Here is a 9,622-nt window from a genome sequence, read left to right on the forward strand (position 1 = left end):
TGTATTTGTGTGTGTGTATGTGTATGTGTGTGTGTGTGTGTGTGATGCAAAATAAATTAACAGGACACAAATTACCAGCCCAGAGTTACAAGAAGTAAGTCCTCAACTTACAACATTCATTTAGTGACCCCCTTCGGCGTTAGAACGAGGCGTTTTTCTGCACTTACGACCCCTGCCGCATTCCCGCAATCCAAATTCAGGCGCTTGGCAAGCGACTCGTATTTACGACGGCCGTAGCCACCCCGGGGGGTTACCTCCCGACGAGCCACGCCAACGGGGAAGCCTGGATTCACTTAGTGACCGTGGGACTAGCTTCCCAACTGCGGCAAGAGAAAGGTTGTATAAAAGTCTCACTTCACGACATAAACGTTGGGAAGTCCCTGTATTTGGCCGGCTTGCCATATATCTCTGTTTCGGGATGGGACGTTCTCGTTTAGGAAAAACTTTTTCAAGAGAGAGAAAGACAGAGAAAGAAAGAGAGAGAAAGAGAGAGAGAAAGACAGAGAAAGACAGACAGTGAGAGAGACAGAGAAAGACAGAGACAGAGAAAGACAGAGACAGAGAGAGAGAGAGAGAAAGAAACTTTTGAAACTAAGGAGAGAGAGAGAGACAGAGATAGAGAAAGACAGAGAAAGAGAGAGACAGAGAAAGACAGAGAAAGAAACTTTTGAAACTAGGGAGAGAGAGAGAAACAGAGAGATAGAAAGACAGAGACAGAGAGAGAAAGAGAGAGAAAGAGGGAGAGAAAGAGAGAGAGAAAGACAGAGAGACAGAGAAAGACAGAGACAGAGAGAGAAAGAGAGAGAGAAAGAGAGAGAAAGACAGAGACAGAGAGTTTCGGTGGTCTGAAGAACTTTGGTTCTCATCCTGATAATATTTGGGTTTTTCTTTTTTTAAATTCCTTCAAAAAAAACTTTTGCGGCTTGGCTGGCTGTCGCGGAGATTAACACCTTCCCCGGCTGCCGAAGGAATGGCGCCGGTGAGTTTAAACCCACCTTTCTCTCTCTTTCACAAAACTCGCTAACGTCTTCCCCACATTAAAACCAACCTCAATGCGTCAACCAGATTAAGCGCTGACTCAAAAGGGACGGATTTCGCAAACCGCAAAGCCGAGTTCCAAAGAAACGAGAAACGCTTTCTGACGGACGCCAACGTGAGAATCAATCTTGCACCGGGGAGGTTCGAGAGGGCACTTTCGGCCTCTCCTCCATCCCAATTTTAGGAATCCTGGTCTGCCATCCGCCACCTTCCCCCCCCCCCCCCGCAAAAAAAGATCAGACTCGGGACCCAGCGTTAAAAGAGACGTACAATCCGAGATAAGTTGCATTTTCAAAGCTATAAACATGTGCAATCTTGTAAGGGCAGCTTAAGCTTCCAAAAGCCACTGCAAATATAAATAAGGCAGACTCTGGATTTGATTCTCTAGGGAAAAGAACCACCGCAGGAAAGTTTGCAAAGAGGCCTTTGGACTCTGGTGCTGGAGAAGACTCCTGCATTGAGTCCCTTGGACTGCAAGGCCATCCAACCGGTCAGTCCTAGAGGAGATCCACCCTGGCTGCTCTTTAGAAGGCCAGATCCTGAAGAGGAAACTCAAATGCTTTGGCCACCCGATGAGAAGGAAGAAGGACTCCCTGGAGAAGAGCCTCATGCTGGGAAGGATGGAGTGCAGAAGAAGAAGAAGAAGGGGAGGGCAGAGAAGGAGATGGCTGGATGGAGTCACTGAAGCAGCCGGCCTGAGCTTCAATGGACTCCAGAGGATGGGAGAGGACAGGAAGGCCTGGAGGAACGTGGTCCAGGGGGTCGCGATAGCAATAGCAGTAGACTTATATACCGCTTCATAGGCCTTTCAGGCCTCTCTAAGCAGTTTACAGAGAGTCAGCATATTGCCCCCAACAATCTGGGTCCTCATTTTACCCACCTCGGAAGGATGGAAGGCTGAGTCAACCCTGAGCCGGTGAGATTTGAACCGCTGACCTGCTGATCTAGCAGTAGCCTGCAGTGCTGCATTTAACCACTGTGCCACCTTGGCTCATGTCGCGATGGGTCGCGATGGGTCGGACACGACTTCACAACCATCAAGAAACCAGGCTGCAAGCAGGAGAATTAGGAAATTTGCAAGGGGGGGGGAGGGAAGGGAGGAATGCATTTGCAGGATAATAAAACCAGTCCAGTGGATGGGAAACATTGCAATTCTTATTTTAACTGAAGGAGATAATTTCTTCCCCACCTCTAAGCAAAGATTAGAATAGAATAGAATAGAACAGAGAATATAGAATAGAAAATGAAGATTAGAATAGAACAGAGAATATAGAATAGAAAATGTAGATTAGAATAGAACAGAGAATATAGAATAGAATAGAACAGAATGTAGATTAGAATAAAAGAATAGAATAGAACAGAGAATATAGAATAGAAAATGTAGATTAGAATAGAACAGAGAATATAGAATAGAATAGAACAGAATGTAGATTAGAATAAAAGAATAGAATAGAACAGAGAATATAGAATAGAAAATGTAGATTAGAATAGAACAGAGAATATAGAATAGAAAATGAAGATTAGAATAGAACAGAGAATATAGAATAGAATAGAACAGAATGTAGATTAGAATAAAAGAATAGAATAGAACAGAGAATATAGAATAGAAAATGAAGATTAGAATAGAACAGAGAATATAGAATAGAAAATGTAGATTAGAATAGAACAGAGAATATAGAATAGAATAGAACAGAATGTAGATTAGAATAAAAGAATAGAATAGAACAGAGAATATAGAATAGAAAATGAAGATTAGAATAGAACAGAGAATATAGAATAGAAAATGTAGATTAGAATAGAACAGAGAATATAGAATAGAATAGAACAGAATGTAGATTAGAATAAAAGAATAGAATAGAACAGAGAATATAGAATAGAAAATGTAGATTAGAATAGAACAGAGAATATAGAATAGAACAGAATGTAGATTAGAATAAAATAGAATAGAATAGAACAGTGAATATAGAATAGAAAATGTAGATTAGAATAGAACAGAGAATATAGAATAGAATAGAACAGAATGTAGATTAGAATAAAAGAATAGAATAGAACAGAGAATATAGAATAGAAAATGAAGATTAGAATAGAACAGAGAATGTAGAATAGAACAGAGAATGTGGATTAGAATAGAATAGAACAGAGAATGTAGATTAGAATAGAACAGAATGTAGATTAGATTAGAATAAAACAGAATGGAATAGAATACAGAATAGATTAGAATAGAGAGGAGAATAGAATACAGACAAGAATAGAGAATAGAATAAAGAAAGAAAACAAAATAGTTGGACACTACTTTGCAACTAACAGCAACAAAAACCTTAACAATAATTTTATTACAATTTTTAAATCCTTAATAATTAAATTTTTCATAACAATTAAAAAAAAACCTTAACACATTATTTAAGGCTTCGATTGCACGCTGCTAGAGCTTTCGAGCCACGAACCGATGAGCCTATTTATTTATTTTTTTTAAAAAAGACACAACTTATTTGCACCCTGTTGCAAAATGCTCATTCCCCCCCCCTTCCCCGCACCTAGAAATCTAGCTTCTCGGGGAGAGAGCTCATCCTTTCCTCGCAAGCTCCGCACACATAGAGTGTTTCAAAAAAACCCTGAACCTTAAATCAAGGAAGCTGCTTTTGCAAGGAAAAGGCGGAGAGAGAAGAGGCTTTCTCCCTTGACAGGTTAGATTTCTCGGTGCGGGGAAAGGACCGAGACGTTGTGCAACAGGGAGCAAATTGTTTGGGGTGTGTGTGTGTGTGTGTGTTTACCTGTCAACCCTTCCACATAGAGGTAGCGGGAGTGGCCGGCTAGCTCTTCCCACAGTCCTTCTTGGTGTGGGTTTAACCAGGCCTCAAATTTGCTGCCAAGTAGCTTCTCCCACGCTTAGCACAGCAAAAACAAGCTGGAATGTGTTGCGTCTCTCCAAACTGCCACACAAACACACACCTCCCTCCCTCTCTCTCTCTCTACACACACACACACAAACACACCTCCCTGCACCAACCACCCAGGTGGTTCCTTTCTAAAGTTTTTTTTTTTTTTAAGGGTGGGGGGGATAAGAAAAATTAAATCTCTATAGAGCCCAGGATCAAATCCCACCCAGAATACGGATAATTCCCCGACTTCCAACAAGTTGGTTTAGGGACCAAAGTTTCAAAAAAGCGACAATGCAACCGGGTTTTTTCACACACACACACACACGAGCGATCAAATTTTCAGACCCGTGGCCACTCAGATTTACCACTGCCCCTTTTGCGACCGTCCGAATGATTCACCGAACCCCCGTGGGATGAAATTTCGATGATTTGCCGAATAGCCAAAGGTCGTAGAACGGGGCAAAAGGCACTTGAGAAATGTCTCGCTTAGTGACATCAACCTTGGACTCAAAATTGTGGCCGTAAAGTGAGGACTGCTTGACGTAAAAGAGCTGGGTCGTTTGCTGCAGATGTTGGGGGTGCGTTTCAGCCTCGGGTGACCCCCAAAAATCTTTGGTGCTTTATATATAATAGGAATCTCTCTCTCTCTTTCTCTGCTTTCTCTCTCTCTCTTTCTCTCTCTCTTTCTCTTTCTCTCTCTCTGCTTTCACTCTTTCTCTCTGCTTTCTTTCTCTCTCTTTATCTCTCTGCTTTCACTCTTTCTCTCTGCTTTCTCTCTCTCTGCTTTCTCTCTCTCTTTCTCTGTTTCTGTCTCTTTCTCTCTCTCTTTCTCTCTATCTTTCTTTCTCTCTCTCTCTGCTTTCACTTTCTCTCTCTCTGCTTTCTCTCTCTCTTTCTCTGTTTCTGTCTCTTTCTCTCTCTCTTTCTCTCTATCTTTCTTTCTCTCTCTCTCTGCTTTCACTGTCTCTCTCTCTGCTTTCTCTCTCTCTTTCTCTGTTTCTGTCTCTTTCTCTCTATCTTTCTTTCTCTCTCTCTCTGCTTTCACTTTCTCTCTGCTTTCTCTCTCTTTCTCTCTCTCTTTATCTCTCTGCTTTCACTCTCTTTCTCTCTCTCTGCTTTCTCTCTCTCTGTGTGTCTCTTTCTCTCTTTTTTTCTCTCTCTCTATCTTTATCTCTCTCTCTGCTTTCACTCTCTTTCTCTCTGCTTTCCCTTTTTCTCTCTTTCACTCTCTTTCTCTCTGCTTTCTCTCTCTCTCTTTCTCTCTCTCTCTGTGCTTTCACTGTCTCTCTCTCTCTCTTTCTCTTTCTCTCTCTCTCTGCTTTCACTCTCTTTCTCTCTCTCTCTTTTTCTCTCTCTGCTTTCATTGTTTCTCTCTGCTTTCTCTCTCTCTCTGCTTTCTCTCTCTGCTTTCTCTCTTTCTCTCTCTGCTTTCTCTCTCTCTCTCTCTCCCCTTAGTTTCAAAAGTTTTGCTGAGATTTAGGGTGGAAAAAATGCATGTTTTTCCCCCAAAACACGACTCTCTGCAATTCTCTTTACTGGTTATAAATGGCAGAGAAGGAATTGTGGAAAAACAGGGGGGGAAAAACAGAGAGGGGGGTGAATTTTTGTTTTGCTCCACTTTTGCTAAGTTTTAAGCATTTCTTTTTTGCCCTGCGAGTAAAACTTGGTTTGTTTAGAGAGAAAAGAACCTGGAATTGTTGGTTTTTAAATTACTTAAGCCCAAGGGGGGGGGGGGAAAGCTGGTTAATTGCAGCTTCAGGAGACAATCCTGGTTTGTTTGAAGAAATGCAACTCTTATTGGCTTCAAAGGTGTCTTGGAAAAACGCTTCTGCGCAGAAAAGAAGGAAGCTAAATGGAAATAATCGCCAGAAAAACAAGATCCAAAGGAAGGAAGGAGACACAAGAAGAATGAAAGAAGAAGAAAAGAAGGAAAGAAGAAGGAAAGAAGAAATGAAAAAGCCAACTTGTTAGTAAGAACAAAACAGAAGACAACAGGGAAATAATCGCCAGAAAAACAAGATGGGGAATAGAAAAAGGTATTCAAAGGAAGGAGACACAAGAAGAAGGAAAGAAGAATGAAAGAAGGAAAGAAGAATGAAAGAAGGAAAGAAGAAGGAAAGAATGAAAGAATGAAAGAAGGAAAGAAGAATGAAAGAATGAAAGAAGAATGAAAGCAGGAAAGAAGAAGGAAAGAAGGAAAGAAGGAAAGAAGAAGGAAAGAAGGAAAGAAGAAGAAAAGAAGGAAAGAAGGAAAGAAGAAAGAAAGAAGAATGAAAGAAGAATGAAAGCAGGAAAGAAGAAGGAAAGCAGGAAAGAAGAAGGAAAGAAGGAAAGAAGAAGGAAAGAAGGAAAGAAGAAGAAAAGAAGGAAAGAAGAAGGAAAGAAGAAATGAAAAAGCCAACTTGTTAGTAAGAACAAAACAGAAGACAAGAGGGAAATAATCGCCAGAAAAACAAGATGGGGAATAGAAAAAGGTATTCAAAGGAAGGAGACACAAGAAGAAGGAAAGAAGAATGAAAGAAGGAAAGAAGAAGGGAAGAAGAATGAAAGAAGGAAAGAAGGAAAGAAGAAGGAAAGAAGGAGGAAAGAAAAAGCCAATTTGTTAGTAAGGAGAAATTGGGGACAACCAGAGAAATAATCACCAGAAAAAGAAGATGGGGAAAGAAACAGGTATCCAAAAGAAAGGAGGAATAAGAAGAAAAGAATGAAAGGAGAAAGAAAGGAAGAAAGAACGAACCAGCCAACTGGTTAGAAAGAAGAAATAACACAGCCATCAATGCGATGAGAGTCAGCTTCAACTATTGGGGGGAGATAAACGCATATTTTGGAAACAGAAACGAGGGGAGGCGTTTTGCAAACAGCAACCTGCTTAGACTCCCCCTCCCCAAAATTATAAAGCTGGATCTCAGCCTCCCCCCCCCCCCAAAAAAAACCCAGCCCTGGCTCATTGAACAAACATGGCAGAGGTGGGGGGAGGTTTGCCCCCTTCTCTTCCCCCTGGTGGAGCAGAAGCAAGGGAGGGGGGAAGATAAGTTAAGCCCCTTCCCCAATCAAAAGGGGGAGATCAAAGGGGAAGCTGAACTTCCAAACGGGAGGAAAGAGAAGGGGAGGGGGGGAGCCGCGGGCACCTGGGCGGCCTTCAAACAAAGAAGATGCTGAACTTGCAACATGGAGCCGGGCACAGCCGAAGCCCCCCGGCCCAGATCCCCCCCTCCTCCTCCTCCTCCGCGACCCCCACCCCCGCGCGCCCCGCCCCGCCGCTTTAACTCCTTCTTTCCCGCCCGCAAAGTTTGAGAAACTTTTTTCCTAAAGGAGAGACGCGTGGGGGGGGGGAGTTGGGGGTAGAAAGAAATGAGGGGGGGGGCAGGGTTGAGTTGGGAGGGGTTTTTTGGAAAGGGGGGGATATTTTGGGGAGGGGTCCTTGCGCTTTCTTCCTGCCCTCCGACAAAGGGCGCCCATCCTCTTGTGGGGAAGGGGTTTGGGAGAGGAGGGGGCGTCTTAGGAAAGGAAGAGGGGGGGTAGGGAAGAGGCCCCTCAGGGGTCCAAGCGCTTGCAAAGGTCTGAAGGGAAAGGAAGAAAGGAAGGATTAGAGGGGGAGTGAAGGGAAGGAAGGATGGATGGATTGAAGGGGGAGGAAAGGAAAGATTGGGGGAGAAGGAAGGAAGGAAGGATGGATTGGGGGAGAAGGAAGGAAGGATGGATTAGAGGGGGAGTGAAGAGAAGGAAGGAAGGATAGATTAGAGGGAAAGGAAAGAAGGATTAGAGGGGGAGTGAAAGGAAGGAAGGAAGGAAGGAATGATGGTTTAGAGGGGGAATGAAGGAAGGATTGGGGAGAGGAAAGGAAGGGAGAAAAAGAAGGAAGGTTTGGGGGGAGAAGGAAGGGAGGAAAGAAAGGACGGATTAGAGGGGGGAGTGAAGGGAAGGAAGGAGGAAAGGAAGGATTGGGGGAGAGGAAAGGAAAGGAAGGAAGAAAAAGAAGGAAGGAAGGATTGGGGAGAAGGAAGGGAGGAAAGAAAGGAAGGATTAGAGGGGGGAGGGAAGTGAAGGGAAGGAAGAAAGGAAGGATTAGGGGGAGAGGAAAGGAAAGGAAGGAAGAAAAAGAAAGAAGGAAGGATTGGGGGGGAGAAGGAAGGGAGGAAAGTAAGGAAGGATTAGAGAGGGGAGTGAAGGGAAGGAAGGAGGAAAGGAAGGATTGGGGGAGAGGAAAGGAAAGGAAGAAAAAGAAGGAAGGAAGGATTGGGGGAGAAGGAAGGGAGGAAAGAAAGGAAGGATTAGAGGGGGAGTGAAGGGAAGGAAGGAAAAAAGGAAGGATTGGGGGAGAGGAAAGGAAGGAAGAAAAAGAAGGAAGGAAGGATGGGGGGGAGAAGGAAGGCAGGAAAGAAAGGAAGGATTAGAGGGGGGAGAGAAGGGAAGGAAGGAAGGATTAGAGAGGGGAGTGAAGGGAAGGAAGGAAGAAAGGAAGGATTGGGGGAGAGGAAAGGAAGGAAGAAAAAGAAGGAAGGAAGGATTGGGGGGAGAAGGAAGGGAGGAAAGAAAGGAAGGATTATAGGGGGGAGAGAAGAGAAGGGAAGGAAGGATTAGAAAGGGAAGGGAAGGACGGAGGAAAGGAAGGATTAGGGGGAGAGGAAAGGAAGGAGGGAAAAGAAAGAAAGAAAGAAAGAAAGAAAGAAAGAAAGAAAGGCCCATTCCAGAGCCCTGGGAGTGGAGGATGGGCGAAGGAACCCTGGCGGCGCCCCCCCTCCCCATTCCTCCTCCCCTACCTGGGGTTGCTGGCGTTCCAGTAGACGCTGTGGCGGAGGCCTCGCACCTGCCGGGCCAGCAGGGCCCCCCAAAAGAGGAAGAGCCCCCAAGGCAGCAGCAGCAGCGCCTCCGTGGGGCGCATCGCTCCGTCGGGAGGGAAAAGGGGGGCGCAGCGTTGGCGGCGGCCGGAGGAGTCGCGGCGGGACGGGGGGGGGAGGGGAAAAGAGCCCGGCCCCGCCTCCTCCCCCCCACCTCGCTCGCAACTTTCCCACCAATCAGGAGCCGCGCTGGAGCCCCAAAAGAAAAACAAAACTTTGAGCCAAACTTCGGAGCGAGGAGGGAGGCGGAGAAGGGCGGCGGGGGGGTTAACTCTTCGCGGCTCGCTGCCTCCATTCATTCGGGCAGCTCAAAGGGGCCGAGGGGGTGGGGACCGACGCTCCCTCCGGCTTCTACTCCTCTGCCATCAATCAGGAGGAGAGAGCGGGACCCTTGGAGGTCATCTAGTCCAACCCCCTTGCACAGAAAGAGGGAATAACAGAGCTGGAAGGGATCTCGTCCATCGGGGGGATGAAGAGAATAACAAGAGCTGGGAGGGACCCTCGGGGGTCATCTAGTCCAACCCCCTGCTCAAGGGACGGGACCTTGGAGGTCATCTGGTCCAATCCCCTGCTCAAGGGATGGGACCTTGGAAGTCATCTAATCCAACCCCTGGCTCAAGGGATGGGACCTTGGAGGTCATCTAATCCAACCCCTTGCTCAAGAGATGGGACCTCGGAGGTCATCTAGTCCAACCCCTGGCTCAAGGGATGGGACCTTGGAGGTCATCTAATCCAACCCCTTGCTCAAGAGATGGGACCCTGGAGGTCATCGAATCCAACCCCTGGCTCAAGGGATGGGACCTTGGAGGTCATCTAGTCCAACCCCCTGCTCAAGAGATGGGACCTTGGAGGTCATCTAATCCAACC

The 9,622-nt window shown here is 45.6% G+C and overlaps 1 protein-coding gene across 1 annotated transcript in view; it reads right to left on the minus strand.

Annotated features, from left to right (window-relative positions):
* Window positions 1-8,864, minus strand: part of LOC116523703 (ephrin-A4-like) — a 19,950-nt gene extending 11,086 nt beyond the window's left edge. Inside the window, exon 1 of the mRNA XM_032238835.1 lies at window positions 8,678-8,864. Within this exon, the coding sequence (XP_032094726.1) occupies window positions 8,678-8,799 (122 nt within the window). The 5' untranslated portion in view covers window positions 8,800-8,864. The remainder of the gene's footprint in view (window positions 1-8,677) is intronic.
* Window positions 8,865-9,622: the final 758 nt, after the last annotated feature.

Source organism: Thamnophis elegans, unplaced genomic scaffold (genome assembly GCF_009769535.1).
Source record: "Thamnophis elegans isolate rThaEle1 unplaced genomic scaffold, rThaEle1.pri scaffold_95_arrow_ctg1, whole genome shotgun sequence".
NCBI lineage: Eukaryota > Metazoa > Chordata > Lepidosauria > Squamata > Colubridae > Thamnophis > Thamnophis elegans.